The sequence below is a fragment of the Octopus bimaculoides genome, chromosome 3 (assembly GCF_046866305.1).
Source record: "Octopus bimaculoides isolate indiv1 chromosome 3, ASM4686630v1, whole genome shotgun sequence".
NCBI classification, from domain to species: Eukaryota; Metazoa; Mollusca; class Cephalopoda; order Octopoda; family Octopodidae; genus Octopus; species Octopus bimaculoides.
In genome coordinates, this window is record NC_142930.1 from 19,067,414 (window position 1) to 19,094,606 (window position 27,193).

At 34.4% G+C, this 27,193-nt stretch overlaps 1 protein-coding gene across 4 annotated transcripts in view; it reads right to left on the reverse strand.

The window, feature by feature from the left end:
* LOC106876659 (tumor protein D53) overlaps positions 1-27,193 on the reverse strand; it is a 205,132-nt gene that overhangs the window by 72,769 nt on the left and 105,170 nt on the right. For 2 of the 4 annotated variants that reach the window (XM_089348662.1, XM_089348660.1), the window contains exons 2-3: positions 19,751-19,790; positions 8,180-8,218 (exon numbers count right to left, since the gene is read on the reverse strand). In XM_089348662.1, coding sequence (XP_089204788.1) covers positions 8,180-8,218; positions 19,751-19,790 — 79 coding nt within the window. The remainder of the gene's footprint in view (positions 1-8,179; positions 8,219-19,750; positions 19,791-27,193) is intronic. The other 2 variants (XM_014925291.3, XM_014925290.3) reach the window with 1 other exon arrangement.

Consider the following 27,193-nt stretch of genomic DNA (forward strand, 5'->3'; position numbering starts at 1 on the left):
AATAGTCTGCAATGCAGTTTTATTACCCAGTTATGTCATTAGTTAAACATTCAATTCTCCTTCCTCAACATTTACTGCTGAATACCTGAATCATATAAAGTCACTCAACTGACTGTTTACATGGCATTAGTCTGTAGAATGAATAACCATTCCAAAATATCTTACCCTTTACAATCTACTTGTTACAGTCATTATTTGGATGAATGGTTTCATCTTTGCTCTTCAAAGAATACTGTACTTGTAGTTTCTTTTTTGAAGCAAACACATAGTTAATTTCTTTTTGTCTGCTAATTTACCTTGTCTACAACTGAGAACTCGATTGCTGGTAATTTCTTCACTTTATTTCATGATTCAGCCAGATATATTACATAATATTTTTGCCTCTTTATAGAATCAATCATTCCAGTTTTGTTTTAGCTGTTTTACAACAATTTTCAATATTTTCTATGAACCAGTTGTAATATGTACTTTAAACTTCGGTGTCTTCCTCAATGTGATTTCAAATTCAGGACATTTGGGTAAGTTGTGCAACATTCAAATCACTCAAATGCCATACATATGACACCATAAGCAAAGGTCACAAGTTCAAATCTTGCTATAGACAATAAAATATGTGCACATTACTCTATTTGCTTCAGTCTATTTGGCATGTATAAATATCTGTCAGACAATTATTGTTGGGTAAAGCACTGGATTATACAAGGTGGTCACAAGTTGTTTTGTTGAAACCATCTCGTTGTTGAGTAATCCAAGTCAGCATTGCTTAACTGGTATTCCAACTGCAACCATTCTGTTTTTATAGCGAGGCCTGTTACAAAAAGATTTAGAGCTTAAACCATTGTTGTCCCCATTTTGAAGACAAGAATTTGATGAGGGAGATTTAGTTGCTACACTGATCAGCTCAAACAAGTATAAAAAAAGTTCCTGGTTTGTGTTGTGATCCTATGCAAAGCATATTGATCTGCTCATCTCAATCTGTCTAATTGATAATAGACACATCACTTACTTTATATTTGATTTAGAGGTAGGAAAAATTGAATAAAGCAAAACAATGTTAGCAATAAATAAATGAACAAATAGAGATAATAATGTAAAATAATTTAGCTAACTTCTTTATTGAAGTGGTATCATTACAAAACAAATACTCCATACAATATTTCATACTTTCTATGTATTTGCATTCTCACTAACTATATAACCAAAAAGTAATAAAGTGTTTTTGAAAATAGCAAACTGTTGGATACTTTTCCTTGTGCATTGTATTACATATGTCTGGCAGAACCTTCCTCTCATATTATTAGCATTTTACTTTGTCATTATCTATTGCTTGCCATTTCTATTAACTATGTGAAAACTAGTCACTGTCATCCACATGCACTACATTACATTATCAAATTATTCTCTTTTAAAATAGCATTTATATCAAAATCACCATGTATTATCTAAACTTTTCTGGAAGAAATGCAAAATAGATAAATAAATAGGCAGAAAAACTAAAAAACTAAAAACTAAAGTGCTGGGAAAATACTGAGGGCTATGAAATAATGTATATAGTTGAATGAGACAGTTATCACTTCTCCCTTTTATGTCTTCATATTCTAAGAAGAAAAGAAAGGTGAGGTGGAAATGAATTGTTGCTCTGAGAGGTTTAGGCAATTTATATTTTTACTGGCAAAAAAGCAGTTACTTATAAGAAAGAATTTGGAAGAATTAACAGATATTGCCAGAAACATGTCATAAGTACACCTGAAGATTGTCCACAACAATGCAACAGTAATTTGATACCTAACTAACCCATATCATCAAAACAAAACAAAAACACAAAAAAAAAAGAAGGAAATTTTGATTAAAATACGAATGTAAGAAGAGCTTAGTAGGGGGAGACAAAACAATATATATATATATATATATATATATATATATATATATATATATATATATAGTGGAAATTTACAGAATAGGAAAACTATAATAGAGCAAAGGAGTTACATTCATTGAGAGAGAGAGAGAGAGAGAGAAAGAGAAAGAGAGAGAGAGAGAATACAAAACTGGCAAACCAAAGAATTTGGAATTTTGGAATTTATTAGGTCTCATTCAGCTTTAATTTAATCATACTAGTTTTAAGGTAATGTTTTTCTCTCACCATCTCCCCTACACATAAACACTTATATATGGTAAAATAGTAAAAATATGTCCATCACAAAAGACAACTTGGTAAGTAAATTGAGTTCATTTCATTAAAAGAATAATAAACAACATCAAGTACACTGCAATAGCAATAATATTAACTGATTATCAGTGTTAATACAGTCAGGTCACTAAAATCTTTAAAATAAGGGGTAGGGAAAAACGAAATCAGCATCAATATTTTTAACTGAATTTAAATTAGTATCTGAGAAACAACTAGGAAAGAAAGTTAAAGTTATAAGTTCATAATTGAAATATACTTTATTGAAGAATGTAACTTAGTGTGTGTATAAGTATGCATGTATATGCTTGCATATAGGTATGTGTGGAGGCGCAATGGCCCAGTGGTCAGGGCAGTGGTCAGGGCAGTGGACTCGCGGTCATAGGATCACGGTTTCGATTCCCAGACCGGGCGTTGTGAGTGTTTATTGAGTGAAAACACCTAAAAGCTCCACGAGGCTCCGGCAGGGGGTGGTGGCAAACCCTGCTGTACTCTTTCACCACAACTTTCTCTCACTCTTACTTCCTGTTTCTGTTGTGCCTGTAATTCAAAGGGTCAGCCTTGTCACACTGTGTCACGCTGAATATCTACGAGAACTAAGTTAAGGGTACACGTGTCTGTGGAGTGCTCAGCCACTTGCACGTTAATTTCACGAGCAGGCTGTTCCGTTGATCTGATCAACTGGAACCCTCGACGTCGTAAGCGAAGGAGTGCCAACAATAGGTATGTGTGTACATACATGTGTGATTGTCATATGTAACCCTGTTTATCTTGTATACTAACATGGTTTACACTATGCATTTCTATTACAGGGGTGTATTTTAAAGTTATTTCTGTACCACAAAACAAAATGTATGCATATATCATCAACATCACTACCACAATTGTTTCTTCTGTTGACTTTTTCCATAGAGCTTGGTTGAACAGTACTCCCGAGGAAGGAATCTATAGCATGATGTCCTTCTACAAGCCAATTTTTCCTTGCTTTCTCAAGAAAGATACTTTATTTACATCTTCACATGTTGAATCGCTGCCATAGACAACAGGACTACATTAGATGAAAGATGTCTACACATACATAATCCAACTATAATTATTTTATCACTGTATGGTGGTAAAGATACATATATTTAAGATAAAAAGAACAATGACAGTAGTAAGAGAAGGAGATAACAGAGAGGTTAACAGATAAAGATAAATGTGTAACTGTTCATTACATGTCTCTCTTGTACTGACTTGTCCAGCTTTAAGCACACACAGACACACATACGCCATGGGCTTTGTACGGTTTCTGTCTACGAAATTCACTCACAAAGTATTGATAAACCCAGCAGAACTGAACTCCAGACCATATGGTTAAGAAGCAAACTTCTCAACCACATAGCCATGCCTTTACCTACACATTTATGTAATGTATGTTTGCATGCATGCATACATGTATCATCATCACCGTTTAACGTCTGCTTTCCATGCTGGCATGGGTTAGACGGATTAACTGAAAACTGATAAGCCAGGGGGCTGCACCAGATTCCAATCTGATTTGGCAAGGTTTCTATGGCTGGATGCACTTCCTAATGCCAACCACTCTGAGAACGTATGTATGTGTGTATATGTATGCATGCATATATTTCAACATTAGAGAAAAATAAACCACTTTCATTAATGTGAAATGAATGTATGAACATTTTTTTCCCTTTCTTACTGTCTTTATTGTTTTTATAATTGTTTTAAGTAAATGTATCATCATCATCATCATCATCATCGTTTAATGTCCGCCTTCCATGCTAGCATGGGTTGGACGATTTCAATAAAAAGAATACAAACATCAATGATAAAAAAGAGAGTTATGTTCATGAATTCATTTCAGGTTAATGAAAGTGTTTCCTTTTTTCCCCCCAAAGTTGAAATAACAGTTTTAAGGACCACAACGAACTTTCCACGTATTTGTTTAAAAAAATTTCTAAATTTCTTCTTCAAAAGTTTAAAAGAAAAAAATTTTTTTCTTATTTCTTCAATTAAAAAAAAAAACACATTAATTTTGATTAGCCAACATATGCCCAAATTCTTTCTTAAGAATTTAAGAAAGTATTCTCTACTTATGTATAATGGAGGACAACTTATAATCTGTACAGATTACATCATCTAGAACCATCTTATTGCAGGTGTAGGTCAAGTGACCAAATGAAATAGTGACTGAGTTGTGTTATCCCTGTTTATCTCATGTGAATTAACATATATAAGACTCTAGATACGTTCAAGAAAGTTGTACTGAGCACTTTTATTTTTTATATTTTAGTACAAGATAAACAAAAACCATGCACAATGTATAGCTGTTTGGGTGTATTATGTAGAAGGAGAGATGTCAGATTCAGTTACAATTTTGAGGAATGTGGAAAATAATTTCCTGAAACAGGAAGAACAAACTTGGATAAAAGTTGCACAGTTACACACACACAAAAAAAAAAAAAAATTGAAGCAATATATTTGGTACTAATTTATTTTTCTTCTTTATATATTTAAAATGTGGGAACTGTTTAGGTGCTGAGATGTGGATTGACAGGTGTAGCATGTTAGTCAAAATGTAGCTGCAACAAAATAAGTCACACTAAAATTAATATAGGAAAAAGGAGTACAATGCAGCATCCAAAAAATTTTTACAGGGTAATTAGACCTTAAATTGAGAGACCTCCAAAGTAAACTTAGCAAATACTAAAGGATAGGATGTAGGAAAGAAGATAGGATTTTGATACCACCAGGGAAATGGCCATGATCACTAAGCACATACATAAAGAGTAGGTTGAAATTGCATATAATGTTCCCAATGTAAAACAGAGTGGTACAAAATGTAAAATCATAAGCAGGCTAACAAGGAAAGTAAGTTTTTGCATGCAGCAGATGCACAGAGGACAGTAAGTACTAAAGTACACAGGAAACAGATTTTCTCAACTGCCCAAATGATTCCCTAAAAGCTTATGTAGATGACAGAATTAGCAATGGAGGTGAGTGTCCAGAAAGTAGAGTAACCAGGATTGGAAAAAGTTCAGGAAGCTGTAACTACAGCTGGCTGCAAAGGATTTTCTCTCAGAGTGAAAGGCAGATTGAATGATGTTTATGCATGAATTGCAATGCTGTATGGGAGTGAGATATAAGCCCTGAATGCAGAGAATTTGTGAAGACTAAAAAGACATAGAGTGAGAAATGTTCCATTGGATATGTAATGTTAGTGTACATAAATCAAAATAAATGAGCTGTAAAAAAATTAAGTATAAGATAAACCAGATGTAGAGTATGAGAGTAAAGATTGCACTGGTATGGGCATTTGATGCATATAGAGGATGGCAGCTGTATAAATAAGTGCAGGATTTTCAAAGTTGATGGGATCTGTAGATCTGGAAGACCTAGGAAAACACGGGATGAAGTGGTGAAGATGGATCTCAGGAGGTTATACCTTGCAAAGAGAATGACAAAAGACCAAGATAATCAGCAACATGCAGTACTGAAGAAGAAAGCTGTTATGACAACCCATCGGATCCATACCAAAATGGAAAGCAAATGTAAAATGATGATGTCAAGAATATTGGCTAACATTAGTTGTCAATTTCATCAATCTGGGTGGACCTGAAAGGGCTTTGAGCACTGTCCCACTTCCTTACTATAAATAATAATGAAAAAGCGTGACTGTGAAGTTCTTAGTCCTTTGTGGAGCATTACTAAAAAGGTGAGGGCTTGTCTATGTGGTCATTCAATCTAAAGAAATAGCAGCCAAATGTTCATTAAACCATCTTAAAAAGGAAAGCCATGTTAGATAAGATAGTCCTCGATAGAATATGCTTGAAAAAAAGATGATCATGCCTGATCTTTGATCTTAAGTCAACTGGATCAGAGCTGACATGGACCTAATCAACAACATCCTTTATGACCAATGATACAGAAAGCAGGAAAGTTTTTATATATATTTTTATCCAGCACGAAGGAGATGAGACATTAACCAGATTTTGGTTGTGCAGCACCATATCTTTTCAGATAACTTTCACAGAAAATCTAGTAGGAGAATTGAGGCATATAAAATAACGTCACACCTATTGACATACCAAGAAGTATAATTCTTTATTTGATTTGTTGATATTTTTTCAAATTCATTAACATCAAGAAATATAAAACAGAAAATAAAAAAAAGACAGAAACAGAAAACATTTAGAACATTTCCCACTTATTGCTCTTATAGATATTTGAAAGCATTTTATTATAAAATCAGTGGGAAAATTGTACGTTAACATGATTGGCCTTAGAAAAGTTTGCACGAGCCAAAAATGTGTATAGCTATTGTTATGGCTGGAGACCTATTTTGCACAACGTACACTGACAACTAAACACCACAGCCATAATAGGGTTGCCATGACAAGCAATACAAACCAATAATTCATAAATAATAGTATTGGTGTATTTGAATAATGATAAAAAGTATTACAAAGATAAAGTTAATTTTGAAGTATCGGACAAGAAAGAGAAAAGATGACTAATGAATAAATTATATATTACATAGATAATTTTTATTATAAATGAAAATGTAGAGCAGACTTGGTTGATGCCAATAATATAAGTATAAATAATTCACTGGACTTTGTTCTTATTACCCATACCAACTTCCTTGAAAATACTGATATAGTGCTTAAAAAAAGAAAGCAGTATTAAAATAAAAGGTTTTCTTTATCATTATTATAATGAGAGGGGCAAATAAACAGTAGAAACTGTGGAGCAGTAGGCAAAATCACATGTGTACTTAGGCACTCAAATCTTCAGAGTTCAAATCCTACTCAGGTCAACTTTACCTTTTGCTCTTTTGAGAATGCTAAAAAAAAAAAAGCACCAGTCATATACTGGGGGTCAATCTAACTAGCTACAGCCTCCTGGAAGTTTGGAGCCTTGTAGCTATACTATAAATTGTTATTATGGAAGCATTAAGGATAGTTAGAGTCAGTAAAGGTTCAGATTAGCTCTTTTGCAGTATCCAAAGTTTATTTTGTCCTTCATTGTCTATGGGTTGATAAAGGACGACCAGAAGTACATTAAGTTCAGTTCCACAAGTTACACTTATCCTAAAGTAAAGTCTTCTATCTATGTAAGAAATCATTATTGCTATTAGTATTATTCCAGGATTAGTGAGTTGGCAAAAACAGTAAAACACGAACTAAAGGTTTAACAGCATTTCATTCCATATTTTTACATTCAAAGTCCAAATTTTTCATCTCTCCAGGGTTGAATACCAGTCATACGTTGAAATTGGTCACATTGATTAGACACCCTCACCACAAATTTGTGGCTTTTTAACAAAGTTAATTATTTATTGTTTGCTGTTATACCATTTAAGTGATGAAACGAATGAACCATTAAAAAATTTCTTTTTTTAAATGCACATTTTTATCTACATATCAAGGGTCATAAAAGAAACACTAATACATTATTATAATTATTTGTTGTTGATTAAGAAATAGAAATATTTTCGTTTCTCTGTGGGAACCACATTTTTTAGAGAACAAGCCTCATAAACAGAGGAAAACAAATTGCTACACAAATTTCAGTCAATCTTGAAAAGCTTTTAGAAACCGACACTCCTTTTATTGTAGAGATACTAAAACTCTTCAGAGATAGAGATATTTCACAAAACATAGTCATAACTCAATTTACTTGTAACTTAAATTTACTATTCAATAACATGTAAACTTTAATATTGTTGTGGATTAGATTTTTTTTAAACCAAAAAATGTGAAAGAAAATCTAAGTTGTTAAATAAAACAAAAATGTCTACATAAAAAAGCAGTAGATTACTATAGCAGTAATTAGATTTATTATTCTAGAAACTTTATGGTAGTAAAAATAATATTATACTGAGGTAGTCATGCAGTTTGAAAGAAAGAGGAAAGTAACAGAAATATAGTAAATTGCTGAACCAGAGAGAGCGAGAAGAAAAAAAAATAAATAAAAATTACCCACCAAACAAAAGCATGTATTCTTCCTCATCATTCATTGCACCTTTAAAAAATCGAGAAGGTCTGTTTGGGAAATGCATTAAAATTGATTTTAAAGTTGCAATATTTTGCAACAAATCTGTAAGAGGAATAAATCTAGGAGCATAAAAAAAAAAAACAAAATCAAAACGAAAATAGCTTCTAGTTTTTCTGTATGCTAACTGTGGCTCTTGTCTGCTTTGTTTTCAATGTTCTCCCAAATTAAAATCTCTACTGGCTCAGAGTGTTGACAACTGACAGTATGAGTGGTGAAACTGCAGAGAATAAAGGTGGTCTTCTGCATGCACTGGTCTGCAATTGTCTAGCTTCACACAGCTGTGCTATTAGTCATCAAGTGGAATTAAAATGGTTTTGAAACTTTCACTGGAAAGCAGCAAACTGCTAATGTTAAAATAAAAAATAAAGAATGAAACTCAAGTCTGTTGACAATTTGAGAATAGGAGGAGTGTGGCAGTACAATACTTAGCCACTGGCCTGGCCAATAACTATAAAGGGTGTGAAGAAGTAGGAGGATGACTATCAGGGCGCAAAGAAATGGGACGCTTACACCGAATAAAAAGGTCAGAATTAAAAGTAAATGACATTCAATGAGCTCCATTTAGTTATTTTATTCATAAATATTTATAATGAGTCATCAACAACAACAACAACAACAAAAAAAAAGGAAACATTAAAAAATAATTCACAAAAATAAGATAAAAAATGCAAGATAAAAGAAAAGAAAGTAGAGAATCAGTATTACAACAGAATTTTTTCTTTTATTAAGTTACAAGGTGAGTGTAGTTTTGAAATATCAAATATCAAGTTGCTAGCAAAGACACAGGTTAGGTTTGGGGCTGGGGGTGAACAGTATGGGATGAGGACAAGCTGAAGGTGAGATTTCAAAAGTTAGCTAAGAAATAATGTAAACCTAAGTATCGTTTCTGTTAGCAGAAGTACAATGCTAGCAGTGTTTAGCTGTGAACACAGAGAAGCTATTCATACAAATAAATTCTAGATGTTTAAAGAAAGTCAGTCATTCAATAGTAATTTTCACAGTTTATGAAAAAAAATATAAACAACTATTTCTAATTGATTTTTTAAAAATTCTTGTAACCGATAAAATCAAACTAACTAGGTGGATCTCTATGACATTAATATCATAAATATAAGATTTTCATAAGTATTAATAACATATAACGTTTCCACCGATGCTAAAAAAATGTAGTTGCTTAACACAATCCTGTTTCCATCCAAAGCAAATAAAACATCAAATAATAACAGGAAGAATTTTTTAACTTAAGTTCACAAAATTTTGAGGAATGATACAGTTGATTAAGATGTTCCCTGTACTGAACTGTTGCATATTTCATCAATCTAGGAAGCTAAAGTCAATCTTGGCAAGACTTGAACTCAGAATATAGAAATATAAGTAAATAGGGAACTGCTTTTTGTCCACTGCTACATTGGTTTTGCTATTCAGGGCCCTCTTGGTGCCCTTTGTAAATATCTTATATTACTTTTATGACATTATTATTATTTTCATATACACTCAACAGATTAGGTTGTTGGAAAAGAAAAGAATCCTAACATTGGGCTACAGCAAGTAACCTTAGATGTCAAGAAACTCCCTAAGTATTCTAACTGTCCCTAATAACACTGTTTTCTGGAGCTGTACTAGACTGGGTTTTATGCCTATTTCCTCTATCCATCTGTTCAGATCTTTAGGGATAGTTCTCAGTGCACCTATAACTACTGGGATACAATTTACCTGCACTTTCCATAATCTCTGTAATTCAATAGCTAGGTCCTGGCACTTTGCTATTTTTTTTCTATACCTCTCATATTAATTTTTTCATCATTTGGGACTGTAAAGTCATTTGCAACTTTCTATTCTCTTTATCTACTACTACCAAATCAGACCTTCTAGCTTCTATTACTGTCAGTCTGAATGTTAAAGTCCCACAACATCTTGTATTTCTTACTTTCTAGTACTTTACTAGGTTCATGTTCATACCATTTATCAGTATGTTACAAAGCTCCCAATGGATTGCTCTTCCTAGATTGTCATGTCTTTTCTTGTATTATTTCTGTGCCGGCATGCTACATTCATCTACTATATAAGTAATGCTTTATAATCTACATTAGGAATCTATCTTGGTTTTTATCCAATTAGTCTTTAATGCTTGATCTTGTGCAGCTACTAATAAATTTTCTGTCTCCCTCTTCAGCTTTCCTTTCTCAGTACTATTTACTGCAACTATCTTTGGGAATCTACCATGCTCACCTTCTCCTGCCTGTCAGATAATTTCAGTTCTTTTTTCTGGTTTTTAACTTCATTTGGGTTCTTGGTTTTCTGGCCTTTCTTTTTGGGTAGGTATACTCTTGCTACTCCTGCCTTTGGGTGGAGTCCTCCATTCATATTGAAATCCTTCCTAGTTCTGTCTAACTTTGCTAATTCAGTTTTTGTCCATTCTACAAAAGCTGCTGAGTATCTAAGTAATGATACTGCCCAAGTATTTACAGCCTTCACTAGATTCGAACCATTTAGCTTTGACGTCATTAGCTTCCTTATCCTTATGAGGTACTCCTTCTCAATTTTCATTTCCATTGTTAGTACTCTGTCAGATTCTAATACTCCTAGATACTTATAAATCTCTTCTCCTTTCAATGATTTTAATGTCTGGCGATCTGGTAATTGGATGCCTTCACTGTTGGCTACTTGTTCCCTTCTCATAACTAATATTTCACACTTATCTATGCCAAATCCCAGTCTGCATTAAGGAATCTATCTCTTTAATTCTTACTAAAAAGCTTCAGATCATCCATGTGGAGCAAATGGTTAATTTTCCCTTACTATTTCTGAACTGATACCCTGCCTTTGCCTTCCTTAATACTAAACTGAGGGGGACCAAACATAAGACAAATATTAAAGGGGATGAGTCCCCCTGGAAAATTCCTCTTTTGATTTAACTTTCCCAAAGAGTGTGTCACCCAAGTAGAGATTTACTTTCCATTTCTTCATGCTACAGCTAATTCTCTTGTGTTGTCTGCTATACTGAATATACTCAAACATTCACTTATCCATGAGTGTGGGATCATGTCATAGGCTTTCCTATAATCTATCCATGCTGTTGTTAGATTTTTCTTTCTAGCTTTTACTTCATTTAGAATTGCTTTGTCTATATATAATAGATGATGTGTTCCTCTAGCCTTCTTCTTGCAGCCTTTCTGCTCTTCTGATAGTAAATTCTGGTTGTCAAAGCATTCCTGTCAACAGCTTCCACACTAATGATAAGCAAGGGATTGGTCTTTAGTTGCTAGCTGTACTACCCTTGCTCTTATCTTTCATAATTTGTATTGTGCTCCCTCTAGTCATCCAATCTGGTATTATTTCTCCATTAAGGCAATCCTGAAGTTGTTCCCTCAGCCTCCCATGTAAACTACTGAATTTCTTTAGCCAGTACCCTTGGATTAAATCTGGTCCTGGGCCCTTCCAATTTGACATTTTCCCTAACACTTTACTCATTAATGCACTAGTTAATCTTAGATCTGGTTGCTTCTCACTCACTACTCCTTCCCTCACCTTCTTTAACCATACTGTATCTCCATTATGGTTTACAGGCTTATCCAAAATATTACTCCAGAACTTCCTAGCTTCTTCTGCATTAGGTTTCTCATCTTCAGTTCTTAATTCTCCACTATTTATTTGGTTATAAAATCTCCTCTGGTCTAAATAATCTATTCTGTTGATACTGATCTATTCTTTTCTGATAACTGGAGAGCTTGCCTGCTACTGCTATGATATGCTGTTTCAACTCTTCTATTACTGTCCCAAATCCTTTCTCTTTGACTAAGTATCTTTTCTTGAAGGAAGATTTGCATCTTGTGTTTCCTAACTTCCAGGTTTCTATTCTAATCAGATATTGTCTTACTTCATGTTATTTTGAATTCTCCTTCTCCTCATTTGCTCTTTTTTAATCTTTCCCTGTGAGATATCTGATCTTCTGGTGACTATTACTCCTCCTGCATAAATCAATAAGTTAGTGTCTCCTATATTTTTAGTATCTATCCTACTGATAACAGAATCTACTTTGCTAGTCATTTCTAGCAGCTTCCTTTATTATCATCATCATTATTGAGTGAGAGAGCAGTGCATGCCATCAAAGTAACACTTATTTTTATTATTATTATTAACAACTATGTAACTAAATCAAAGAGACACAAGTTTGAGCTTTATGCTTTAAACAATCTTAACTATGGAATGGGATTGAAGACAGTCAAAATCTTTATAATAATAAAACATTGTTATCAAGATTGATCTAAATAGACATACGAACATTTATAAAGTATGAAATTTCCATGGGTCTCACTTATGATAATTTTTAAATAAAGGATATTAAGGAAAGTCACTTTGCAAAAACCTTCAATTCTGTGCCACACAAATGACTCGAGGAAGTCTGTTAGTGAATGTGATGTGGGTATTATTGGACAAAACACATCTCTAAGATTGTACAAGAAGACTGAGGGTGTCTTAGCATAACACCTTTGTCAGCTGCTCTCCAGGTATCTATTTAAAACTGTAAATGACTATAGTACACCCACACTTAGAGTTTGCATCACTAGTCTGGAACCCCTCTCTTGCTCAGCGAATCAATCTCCTGAAAACTGTTCAGAAACGGGCAACCAAGTAAATACTTGCCATCAAGCATCTACAATACTCCAAACATCTTGCTTCTCTGGGTATGGACACATTAAAGTTCCGATGTCTGGCAACTGACTAGGTACACACGCACAAGATTATCCACCATCTTTCCAACAACAATCTTGGGCACCTTTTTGAATTCCATAAGTCTAACACTTGTGGACATGCTTACAAAATAGAAAAACAACACAACACCCATGACTTTCGGAAACATTTTTTCACAGGAATAAACTACCTGCATCAGTTGTTAGCTGTCAGGACACTACAGCCTACAAAACTTTCGAGCTTCCTAAAATCTGCCAACAGTACACCCGATGCCCCCCACCGTTTCTTCTGTTTTATTTATTTTTTTATTAAGACTTATACACTGTTCACTCCCTGTGCATATTCTATGTACTGTTCATGCAGTTTTGGTTACTTCTTTTTCAGATGAGTTGTAGTACATCCATGCACTGTATGCAATAAGTTCATTATTATTATTATTATTATTATTAAGGCGGCAAGCTGGTAGAATCATTAGCATGCTGGGTGAAATGCCTAGGCATTTCACCTGTCGCTACATTCTGAGTTCAAATTTCACCGAGGTCAACTTTGCTTTCATCCTTTTGGGGTCGGTAAATTAAGTACCAATGAAACACCGGGATTGATATGATTGACTACTCCCCTCTCTACAAAATTTCAGGCCTTGTGCCTATAGTAGAAAGGATTATTATTATCATTATTATTACTATTATATAAGTAATTCTTCTGTCTTTCTCTGTCACCAACACAGAGCATCATTTCACCCAGTATATGTAATCCATGCATATATTCAAACAAACATAGTCAACTTTCTCTTAAATACTTGCCAATATTATTTCTCTATCTGAACTTGTAAATAAATAACTTCGTCAAGTAATATGTTTTAACAGCAAGAAATTGTTTTTTCTTGATGAGTAAAGAAAAAAAAATAATGTTAAAGCAAATAATTTGTTTAGAAATGAACATACTACTTGTAAACTTTTTATGAAGAGGCCATTAAAATCTCATCAATGTCATTAAATATTATCCTCAACTTTAGAAATACATACATATATACTATAATAATTATGATTCATAACATAGACACATGACAACACATTTATAGTAGTAAACAGTTGATTATATTAACCACAGTACTTGACTGGTGCTTATTTTATAAAATCCTCAAAAATGAAATATGAAGTCAACCTCATTTGGATTTGAGCTCTGAATGTAAAGAGTTTTGTATGCCATTCTACTAATTCTGTCATTCAACACTACTACTAATAATAATTCTTTCTACTATAAGCACATGGTCTGAAATTTTGCAACAGGAGGATAATCAATTACACTAACTGCAATGCTCAACTGGCATGTATTTTATCAATCTTGAAAGGATGAAAAGCAAAGTTGACCTCAGCAGAATTTGAACTCAGAATGCAAAGAGTCAAAAGAAAAAGTTCACTAAACATTTTGTCCAATGCACAAATGATTTTTCCAGCTAGCTATGATGATGATGATGATAGTAATAACAATAATAAACCCAGTTTAGTACAGCTCCAGAGAACAGTATTATTAGGGACGGCTAAGATAATTAGGAGGGTTCTTAGCATCTAAGGTTACTTGTAGCCCCATGTTAGGAATTTTTATTTTCCAACAGTCTAATCTGTTGTGAGCATAATAATAATGATAATTCTTACTAATTTTTGGCACAAGGCCAGCAGTTTTGAAATGGGGTGGAAGTTGATTACATTGACCTCAGTGCTCAGCAAGAAGTTGATTTACTGATTTTGAAAAGATGGAAGATAAAGTCAACCTTGACAGCATTTGAACTCAGAATATAAAGAGCTGGAAGAATAATGATGATGATACAATAAATAAATTAAAATAAGCTCATTGACTTATTTAAATTTGTAGCATCTGTCATATGTTGAAACACAATGTATATATGAAAAAAAAAAAAAACCCCAACTAATTAGAACAATGAGAATCAGTTATGTATGTTTTGTTTCTGATAATATGTAAATTCACAGTATAATCAGTACTACATTATTCAATGTGGGTATCCTTTCAAAGACAGAAATGTGATTTAAGAAGGAACTGGCTGTTATTTCCAGTGTACTGAATGATCATGTAGAGAGAGAGAGAGAGAGAGAGAGAGAGAGAGAGAGAGACCTTCTAATGCTTGATATCTTTGGGCAAGCTTCACCATTCTATTACTTTAACATGCTTTGCCAAGGAAGTTAGGTGCCAGATGATGTGAACAATTGTGATATATAAGTTTCTTATCTGGACAGAGGGATTTATCTCACAGAAACTCAGGTTAAGCATCAACCAAGTGAAACTCCAGTGGAATATACTGGCTTTTAAAATAGATTCTGTCAAGTATTATAATAATGTAAACTTGTACACAATTCTTTAAAATATATGTCATATATTTAGCTTTGGTTGCATCTCAGCCGATCTTTCAATTGAACTGAGGAATGTTTCCATTGATTTTCCAATTGCTGATACTATCTGTCTGTCACGACTCTTGATATATATTTAAATAACAGTTTTATAAAGTGGAAAATGTGAAATAGATAGAATGATTATACACAGAGAGGGCTTTGAATAGACTTCTGCACTATCTTTATTGAAGTGTTGCTATCATTACTAGAAGTAGACACTAATCTTATTATTTTCTATACAGAACCACTACTGTTAGATATTTTCATGCCGCTGCCATATTAAAGTACAGTGACATGTAAACTCAAATTAGTTCTGTATCCTAAATATCTGTGTACAGCAAGCATTTACAAAGGCATTTAGAAAAGTATTTCTAGAGCAACAATAATGTATCACTAGTTAGTACATACAATCTAAGTCTCTCTCTCTACTCTACAGTAAGACACCTATCTCTGTCCCTTCTATACCCTAAGTCTCTCAAATGGCACAAATCCCCATCCACTCAAAACTATTACTCCCCCACTCTCAGTCAAGAGGTTTTTGTTGTGTAAAGTACTTGGTGGCCCTCTCAGTACTGGTGCCATGTAAAAAGCACTGGTACTGGTGCCACATAAGAAGCACTGGTACTGGCACCATGTAAAAATCACTGGAGTTGGTGCCATGTTAAAAAGCACTGGTACCACATAAAAAGCACCCAGTGAACTCTGTAAAGTGGAAGGGCATTCAGTTGTAGAACCATGCCAAAACAGACAATGGAATCTGGTGTGGCTCCTGGCCTTGTCAGCTTGTCAAACCATCCAACCAACCTATACCAGCATTGCTAAAAAAGAATTTTCTTCTTTTGGGAGGGGTTGTTGTCTGGAGTTGGTATGGTTGCACTGTTGAATATGGTTCTAGTTATATGGTTTGCAGCTGTTGATTTTACTATTGTACCCAGGAAATATATGGGTGACTTTTGGGTTCCAATGAAAGTCTGGACCAACACTGTCACTTTAAGGGATGTTTCTACTGTGGATTTGGTGGTTTGGTGTCATGTTTTTACTAGTGCATTGAAACCCTGGAAGATGAGTGAAGGGACAGTCACACATCAGACTTAATCTTTTGGGTTGGGGATAGCAATAGATTTTAGGATTCCGGGTTACATGTGTCATCATCATCATCATCGTTTAACGTCCCCTTTCCATGCTAGCATGGGTTGGACGATTTGACTGAGGACTGGTGATCCAGATGGCTACACCAGTCTCCAATCTGATTTGGCAGAGTTTCTACAGCTGGATGCCCTTCCTAACACCAACCACTCCGAGAGTGTAGTGGGTGCTTTTACGTGTAGAAACTATTAAGTGTGATTTAGCATTTAGTGGTGGTGGTGGTGGTGGTGGTGACGGTGGTGTTGTAAGATGTGTGGTTTGGCGTTGGTTGGTATTGCTTGTAGGAATTGTGCATCTTGTCCCAGGTAAATGGGTAAAGTTACAGTCACTGTGTATGCATAGTCTCTCATGCTAAGAATAGCAGCATATTTTGGAGAGTTTTGTGTGTTCATAATTTTCTTTTATTTACAGTTGGCAGATTTATCATGGAGCTGTCAGGTATACACTCAGATTGAGGGGGACAGTGGGAGAAGAAAGGAGTGATTCTTCACGAATTGGAATAGTAATTGTGGTAATGATACAGTAGAAGAGGATGATGATGGAGATGATGGATCTCTTGTGTTATTCTGAGAAGAATTTCAGTGTCCTGAGTGTGGAGAAGAGCTAGAGACTGTGTTGTTTAATAGGTCATCAATTGTTACAGTATTGATGAGTGACTTACAATGCTGATCTTGTTGTTGCTATTGTTTAGTTGTGGTAAGGGTAGTAGCAGTAGAACATGATAGCAATGATGATGATGGGTCAATTATGGTATTCAGAGGAAATGGATAGCTACACTGTGAAGGGCACTTGATTGTGAAGTTTAATAGGTCATCAAATGTTCTAGTATTGAGAGAGTGGCCACAGTTGTTATATATATAGAATGTTAATTTTAATGTTGAAGATGCTTTAGTTCAGTAATATATCTTTCTAGGGATTTGGTGGGATTTTCTTTTTATTAATGTTCTTATTTTGAGAAGAAACCTAACTTCAACTAATTTTTTACAGATCAATTTTTAAACACTATTTTCTAATCCTGAGAAAGGTAAGTAGAGGGTGCAATATTGAATTTTGCACCCCAACAAAATTTTAGAGGGTGCAAGTGCACTGTCTGTTCCCAGGCCCTAGGTCTGAGGAAGTGTCACTCTAATGTTTAAAACTGTAAATATTATGCAAAATTTCAGTCAGAACTTTTGTATGAACTGATGTTGAAAGCAGAATTGGTACAGAAATAATTGTAAAATGTGCTAAAGTCTTTCTTTGTTTTCTTATTTAGATTATATATATATATATATATATATATATATATATATATATATATATATATCTGTGTATATTGTAAAATATTCAATGGTAAACATTTCATTAAAATATATAACTTTGTATGGTCATTCAACTGATTAGTATGAAGTTGCCCATCAACACTCTCTAACTCTTCATTACTTCAGTGGCTTCTATTCCTTTGACCGAGCTGGTCTTGTACCATCTCTATCCAAGTCAAACTGACTCACTTGTCCCTCCTCCTTTCATCAGCCATATTGTGCCCTCCACAAATCCCAAAGTTTAATCATTACTTTACAGAACATCGATTGTCAAGAATTCCTTCTCTGCCCTTGTTTTTTCTGAAATCATTAACTTTTAGTTACAGATCAAAGAGACAATCAATTGCATTAGACTTGGAGGACCTGCTAAAGACATGGGCACAGACCTTTCCTCCAGATAGAACCATAAAAAGATTTGGAGCTAGGTATTTTCAACTGACTTTACTGGCGATACACTGATGAGTGATGCCAGCAGTTTTAATTGGAAAGAATTACGATTTTTCATGATTATTTTGAATACTAATTAAAGAAATATTTACTAAGGTTTTTATTGTATGAAGTAATCTCTGTGTCCATCACTTCCAAAACAACAGCAACAACCACTACCATTGACAAAATCATCATCATCAGAAACATTATTCATGTCACATTGAGACAAAAGCAATATGCAAACAGACTAATGAAAACAGATAATAGCCATTTAAAATCTCTTTGGATAATTGAATGAGATGTCCCAGCGTTGTAAGAGAGTGGAAATTGGAGGCTTTGAGATCTTCCTTAATTTGAAAACTATGCTATCATTATCAAACCATGTAACTAGCTAAAAGAATATAGTTTATAACTAACAAAAAAAAAAAAAGTATCAATACACCAAGCTGAAAGGAGTGTTACAGCATAAATTTTGAGGATACACCAAGCAAAGAGTTAAATGTGTCCAATTGGTTTGTAGATATTGTTATATACATATTTTTTTAAAGACTTTATCACTGTTCTCTTCCTGTGTATATTCTATGTACTGTTCATGAAATTTTGGTTACTGTTTCTGGTGAGTTGTAGTGCACCTGAGTGTTGTACACAATAAGTTCATTATATTATATGTACATTAATATGCATGAATATATTCTTATAAGTATGTATTCCTGTATCTTAAATGAGCCCAATACATTTTATAATTCAAAACAAATAAATAATAGCTAGATAGTTTTTACAAATAAAAAAGTTTGTAAAATGAAAGACGTATTTAAAAAATTTCATAATTAGTACAATAAAAATAAATTGAGTAATAAAAAGTATTTAAAATCTGATTGATTGAATTAAAAGTAGTGAACTCCAAAGTCTGCTACAGGAAAAAAAAAAGGACAATTTTTTTTACAGTTAAGAATTGAGAGAATAATTAAAATTGTATCATATAATAATACCATACAATGGCTACAAATCACTGACTGGAACCAGTAAAAGATTATGCATATTTTTGTGATTACTTTTTTTAATTACTGTATTTTCCCTTCTAATTTGGCTGAATATAGATCGAACACCACTTTCTTTTTATGTATCTTCAATGTAACACCTTTCGTCCCCAAGAGTATGTTGATTTACTGATAGTATATTTACTGAAATAAATATTATTATAGTAAAATATTTCATTCAATAACAATTTGTTTATAAAATTAATATATAAATCTTTGACTATTCTTTAAATTTCCCCAATAAAAAAAGATCTGATTATAACAGATAAAGTTACATTACAGAAATTAACACCTTTATAATTTACTTGTTGGATTTTCAAAATGTATGCACATAAACCTACACACATACACACACAAAATTTCAATTTTGCCTTTGAAATGTAAAGTTAATCATTAAAATATTTTATTAACTTAAATAAAGAAGATAAATAAACAATTTCCTGAAGATCAATTTAATCATTATATTAAGATATACAACATGTATCTTACCTGAGTAGTTGTAGGAAATATTACTTGTGAAAATACTTACCTACAAAAGATGAAAAAGACAGTCAGTTAATGATGATTGTTTTAATAAATAAAATTTTCAAGATATACATATAATAAGATTAGAAATATGACAGCCATATGCTAAATATATCAATAGTGTGTGTCAGTATGTGTGTGTGTGTGTGTGTGTGTGTGTGTGTGTGTGCTCATACACACACAGAGACACAATTAAAAACAAAGTTCAGTAGATGAAAGGGAAGTGAAAAATCAATCCTCCAAACCCAAGACTACTCACAGTACCTGTAATGGTTACTATACCTCTTTTTGGAGATTTTGTTAAGATAAAGTTCTAGCACATTACAGAAAATATATACAAAGAAATCACGTGGTTATACCAGTTTCTATGAGAATTTTGCAAACAATGAAGTACATGTGCTACCAATCATTTTGACATTCAAAAGTAATCATTTATTTTAGTATTCCCGGTTTTGGAAAAATAGCTGTTGCTCCCACTACAAAGATTAGAATTTAGAAATAGATAGAATATCAGATTACAAAAGCCCTTACTCCAAATTAAGCGACCTTGTAAATGTGCATACTTTCACGAAAAAATGTAATTCTTTTTTTCCTTTCCATTCATCTACATCCAAATACATAAACACAAAGTTGTGCACACATACACACACAAAATTATAGATGAGTAGAATGGATTCTACTCATATCCTGTGAGATGTCAAAAAGTGCCACACTTCTGTGACTTGAACACTTACACATAACTGCTGTGGGATTGAGTGTGCGACCAAGTTCCAAGTTGTAAGCTTGATGAAAATTTTTAACACTTCATAAGATATCATTCAGAAATTAATGAAACTGAATATAACAGTTCTTGTGTGTTCTCAACATGGTTAACATTACTCTTCTACAATGTATCATGTTATATATCATCATTATCACCATTTAATCTCATTTGAAATGATGAAATAAGGTACAAAATTCAGCTAAAAAATTATGCAATACACTAACAGTTGAAAAGCGTATGTAGAGAAGGGATTCCAAAGAGTCAAAGTTCTGGAGAAGATGAACTAGGTGTAATGGTTAGTATGGCCTGAAGGAGTGGGAAAGGAATGAGATGAGTCAGAAATGCTTGAGTGGAGATGATATTAGACCAGTCAATTCTAAGAAGAAGCTAATATTGCAGTGGCGTTAAAGACAAAATTTCCCATGGAGCAGCAGTTGGAGTTTGTTGGTGAATGACTCAGTATCTACCAATCAGTGGCTTTTCTTTGCATGGTGTAAGACAGGTAAATAGCAGCAACATTTCCAAGATATTTGAGCAATACACCACTGTGGCTCTCACAACATGAACTGAGCTTTGTATAGGATTAGTTGGTGGTATTGAAGTATTTTCACTCACCAAGAGGGATCCTTGGTGATGGTGAAGCCAAGCATTTCTAATGAACTTGAAGGTTCCAGTTGTGTGTTGTTCATGTTTAAGGTGGGGGTGACGGGTCAATAATGCTTTCTTGATATTTAAAGTAATTGTGCCTTTGTATTGTTGAAAAAGACAAGATTGATATTCTATAAGAGAATGTTTTTCTAAACTTTGTTTGTGGAGCCAGTATAGTTTCAGTATGAAATATCTAAATAGATTGCAGGAGAATGACACTTGTGTGCAAAAGGTTAAAGAGCAACAAAGAGTAGAATCTTAGAAATAGGCATTGCTGAAGATACCAACAAGCAGGTCACTGATGTATACAAAACATGGAGACAAACTTGAAATCTTGTGGCAGAACATAGTTAATAGAACGTAGGTTAAAAAGAGATCCATCAGCTCATGCTGCAATCTAATACGAAGCCAGTAATCCAATACAGTAATCCAATACAGCCAGTTTTACTTGGGGATTTACATACCAGACATACTCAATAGATTTGCTGATTTCAAAGGCAATAAGATTTTGCACCAAATTTCTTGAGGGCAGAAACCCACTTGTGAGCAAATCAGGAGAGTAGGTTTCCTATAGATATGGCTTCACAAAAGCTGTGGTCATTAAAGAGATTCAAGGTGTTGGAGAAGACCACCTGCTAATGGCTGTTTTCATCACGTTTGAGATGTTGAAAATACGATAGGAAGCTAGATTATAGATTCAGTGGAGTAACGCTTTGTGGGAGTGGGACACGCTGCAATGTTTCTAAAGATTGGAAAATTGGGAGGTCTTGAGAGAGAGTGTGTGTGTGTATGTGTGTGTGTGTGTGTGTGTGTGTGTGTATGTATGTGTGTGTGTGAGAGAGAGAGAGAGAGAGAGAGAAAAGTTTATAAAAATACTGAATATCGCAAGATTTTTGCAAAAGTTTACTAAAAAATGTTGAAAGATGATGTATGGGGAATAACTCTTTCCAAATTGAAAGTAAAAATTTCTACTGTTCTGAGGCATGCATTTTCGGTTGCATGCAAAGGGACGCAACTTGAAATACCATTTTACACTAATACACACACACAAAACCTGACCAACTTATCTGCCAAATTTCATTCCAAAAAATGGGCGCTGTATGACACTTGGAACCCCTGAGTGGAGAAGCAAACTTCTTAACCAGAAAGCTTTAAAAAGACTTTTAAAGCAATGCACTTGTGTCTAGCAATAACTAATTATCAGGTTAACTTGGAACAGTTTTAATGAAAAATATTAAATTCTAATTTGTTTGGGGAGAGTCATTCTTTTTTAGTGCCTTATGAATTAACACACTCACCGGTAAAATTTCCACTCATTTACTTATTTATTTTTCTAAAATTTTCGTTGTGTCTTGCAACCATTTCAATAGTTGTTGACTCTTTCCGTTATCCAAGCTGTGTTCTTTTTGTTTGTGCACATGTTTGTGATTCAGTGTGTGTGTGCATATACACATGTATGTATGCATGTATGTATGTATGTGTGTATTCTGCATATTCATGTGTTTGTGTATGTATGTATTCTGCATATTCATGCGTTTGTGTTTTTATGTGTTTGCATGTGTGTGAGTGTGTGTACCTCTGTCTCCTTGTGTGTGCATGTCTGAGTGTATCTGTGTATGGGTTTTTGTTGACGATGTACAGTGTCTGTATGTGTGGATGTGTATCTCTATGTGTGGATGTGTGTCTTCATATGTGTCCTTGTGTGAAGTGAAGTGCGTGTGTATATGGTCATGTGTTTTAGTCTTCATTTGCATATATGTGTGTGTATGTGTGCTTGTCTATTCATATTACCCATGTGCCTATCCGTGTAATGTCAATGTGCACACTCGACAGAGCGTAAGTACCTTGAGAGAAAAGTTGGACCTAAGAAGGATCAGTTGTGGTGTGCAAGAGAGATGATTGCGCTGGTATGGTCATGTGGCGAGAATGGATTAGGATAGCTGTGTGAAAAAGTGCCACACCCTAGCAGTTGAGGGAACCTGTGGAAGAGGTAGGCCCAGGAAGACCTGGGATGAGGTGGTGAGGTACGACCTTCAAACATTGGGCCTCACCGAGGCCATGACTTCTAACCGAGACCTTTGGAAATATGCTGTGTGTGAGAAGACCCGGCAAGCCAAGTGAGACCTAAATCCAAGGCCTCTGCCAGCGGTGTAGCCAGCCCACTTATGCGTACCTTCCTTCATTGGAAACTAAACTCCGCTTGTGAAGACCTGTTGAACCAAGTGAAATCGAAATCGAACTAAATTCGTTGACTGGCACCCATGCCCACATCGTCTCCTTCATTGGACACGAAACTCAGCTTGCGAAGACCTGTTGGGGCAAGCAAAAGCGAAATTGTGATGGCACCTGTGCCCAGTGTTGCCTTCCTGGCACTTGTGCTGGTGACACGTGTAAAGACATTCGAGCGAGATCATTGCCAGTGCCGCTGGACTGGCTCCAGTGCAAGTTGCGCATAAAATACACCATTTTGAGCGTGGCCGTTGCCAGTACCGCCTAAGTCCAAATACTACTGAAGTCAACTTTGCTCTTCCTCCATCAACAGCCAATAAAATAAGTGCTTAAGTCACTATAACTACAATATCCCTCCCACAAGACTGTGACCTTGTGTCTGCATTAGAAATTCTATAGTCAGTCAGCTTTCACTTGTGTTTGAGATAGACTATATGAAGTATATATGAGGACATTCATCATCATCCATCATTTGATGTCCTCCATCCACGCTAAGTCAGAAAACTGCATCAAGTTCTGCTGTCTGCTTTGGCATATTTCTACAGCTAGATGCCCTTCCAAATGCCAACCACTTTACAGAGTGTACAGGGTGCTTTTTACATGGCACCAACAAGTAAGTTGCAGGTTACCAAGTAAGTTGCAGGACAAGACCCCTCAGCTTAGTGGAGAGTAATATTACCAGGTGATAAGTAGAGGAGATACAGCAGTTGGAGAGAGAAGAGAGAGAGAGAGAGAGAGAAAGAGAGTGTGTAAAGAAATGAGACATAAAATGGTGAATATGTGATGGGGCATACACCCAAGTTACGGGGAGGTGTATATAGTGAAATGGACCAGGGAATGGATAGGGTGAGTGGGTGGGTAAATTCACAAGACTGTGAAAGGAGAGTGGGAGATGGAGAGAAAGGAATGTTATAGGTTTATAAAGGTTTAATGGTGACATGGAGAGAAACCTGTGAATATTTAAAAGAAATTAGCATGATATTGTATAACCAAACACAAATCTTGCATATGAAATTTGTGAAGAGCAAAATTGAAATTTTTCAAATTTCTTGGCATGTACACTCCACATATAAACCATCCACTTTACTGAATATTATACAATTTGTTTTAATGCAGGCAATCTAATATATACTACAATTATAGCATTGTTTGTAGGGTGTGATAATTCTTAGTACCATAAATGTATTATTATAATAAAGGTTTAAAGCACAAACAGTAACTCAATACATTTATAATTTGATTTTGTTAATTATCTGTTTCTGGTTATATAATTGTAGCATAAGAGGTTGGTTTGCCACAAAGTTAGCTATTTCATTTTCCCCTTATTCAAAGATGTAAATGAGTATATTTTAACATTATTTTTAACTGTCTTTCAGAAGTGACAAGCATTAGTAGAATCATAATAAAAAAAAAACAACAAAAAAACAGCACATGGAAGTAAAGTAGGTCAGTTCAGGTTGTCTAATACTATGTCTAATAGCAGTAGACATCTCATGAATATGTGTTTTTCTAAAGCCATTGTGTTGTGTGCAATTGTCAGACACTCAATGAAGGGTTTCAAAATAAATCGGATAAACTTAGCACTACATTGGATGATTGGAGAACCTTCATGAGCCTATCAGGTGATTAAAAAAAAAAAAAAATCAAATATAATAAGTTTTTAATATAATTTACTTAAAAATTATATTTGGTTTCTTTTGATTAGGCACAAAGACTTTAAATTTTAGGGCGAGGTCATCACAAGTCTGAAGTATGGAGACAATGCAAACACTGGAAGCATGCAAACACTACAGGACTTAGTTAATAGAGAAATGATGCAAGTACTCAAGTTGGACTTCATCTAAGCTCCCCCCAAAATGAACGTAGTGAAAATAGCTAAAAGCACAACAATGAACAAAACTGCATAAAAATAAACAATGAAAATATTGAAGATATAAAAGAATTTGTGTATCTTGGTACTCTTATTACTAATGACTACAATGACAGAATCAAGAGAAGACTTAACATAGCCAAGAATATCATGATATCACAGAACAACATATGAAAGAATAAAGTCATCTCCTTGCAAATAAAAAGCGACTCCTCAATTCATTACTGTTCAGAATAGCTACCTATGGAGCTGAATGCTGGATTATAAAGAAAATTGATAAAAGGGAAATTGAAGCATTTGAACAATGGTGTTTTAGACTCATTCTCAGAACAAGCTGGATGGATAAAAGAACTAATGAATGGAACATTTTCACCTCTGCCTCTTTCTCAATCTCTCTCTCTCTCTCCAGATGGAGGGTTAAAATAATTGAGCCTTTGTGGCCTTTCATCCATGTCTGTCTTGTGCCATTCTGTACAGCTCTGCAAAACTTCCATCACTAGCTTCTTTGATGATGATGATCCTTTAATGCCCATTTTACATGCTGGCATGGGTTGGACAGTTTGACTGAAGCTGGCATGCTGGTTCCAGTCTGATTTGAGTTGGTTTCTAATAATTGTACTTGACTCAATTTTCGAATCAGTTATTTTTTGAGTGGAGGTTCCTAATGAAAACTTATCAATTAATATTTAACAGAAAAATTGCAATTTCTGCTATCTAAGAAAATATTTACCAGAAACATGACAATAAAAAAACTTCAACACCTAAAATTAAAAATAATTAGAAACAAAATGCTTTCTAATCAGTGTGCAGCCAAAATGTAAATATAAGTATCACACCTATTCCAAACACAGTTTATCAAATGTAGACATACAAGACACAAACTGACTTATATGACTGTAAACCTAAGTGGTGAAAATCATATCATGCTACACAGGATGACTAAATCTATCAGAAAGTATGAACATAAACAGCAGATACTGATAAATTGGACTGCAGTAACTGTGGTTGTCCAATTTCAGGTCAACCCTCATCAAACATACCTATGATGAAGGCATTTCACCCTTAACCATCATGTCTGCTATTGTGTAGTGTATCTTGGACATTAATCCAATGTGCTCTTATTTTTTTAATACAGCAGGGCATGATTTGAAGATGTGGCTGCTATTTCTAAAGGATAGAGCAACCATACAGAGGCTCCCCTATTGGTTCCAATCAAGGAATAGTTACGACAGCAAGTGTCATGTCATTTTACAGCTGCAAAACCCAGTAGTAAGATATGTTATTGTTGTTGAATCTAAGTCGGCTCTGCCTAAGCAGATCTATGATCAAAAAGCATTACATTTTTTCTTTTGTATATCTATATAACAACAGTGCTTCTGGACTGGCTCTTGTGTGGGTGGCACATAAAATACACCATTTTGAGCGTGGCCGTTGCCAGTAGCGCTTGACTGGCCTTCGTGTCAGTGGCATGTAAAAGCATCCACTTCACTCTCGGAGTGGTTGGCGTTAGGAAGGCCATCCAGCTGTAGAAACTCTGCCAAATCAGATTGGAGCCTGGTGTAGCCATCTGGTTTCACCAGTCCTCAGTCAGATCGTCCAACCCATGCTAGCATGGAAAGCGGACATTAAACGATGATGATGATGAGTATAGTGTAATCTGAGGAAGATTTAGTTGCTATTTCTAGTAGGCTAAGTGACTTCATTGTTTTATAAAGGTAAAATTGTTAGGGTGAGCTAAATAATGGCTAACCAAGATGTATCTTGCAAATGTTGTATCACGCAGCTTATCATGTATAAGATGTTATATATCCATCATATAATAAATTATAGGATGCATGTTGTGTGTTGACTTCTTTGGCAAGACTGATAGATAAGCAAGCAGATGAAACACTTAGAA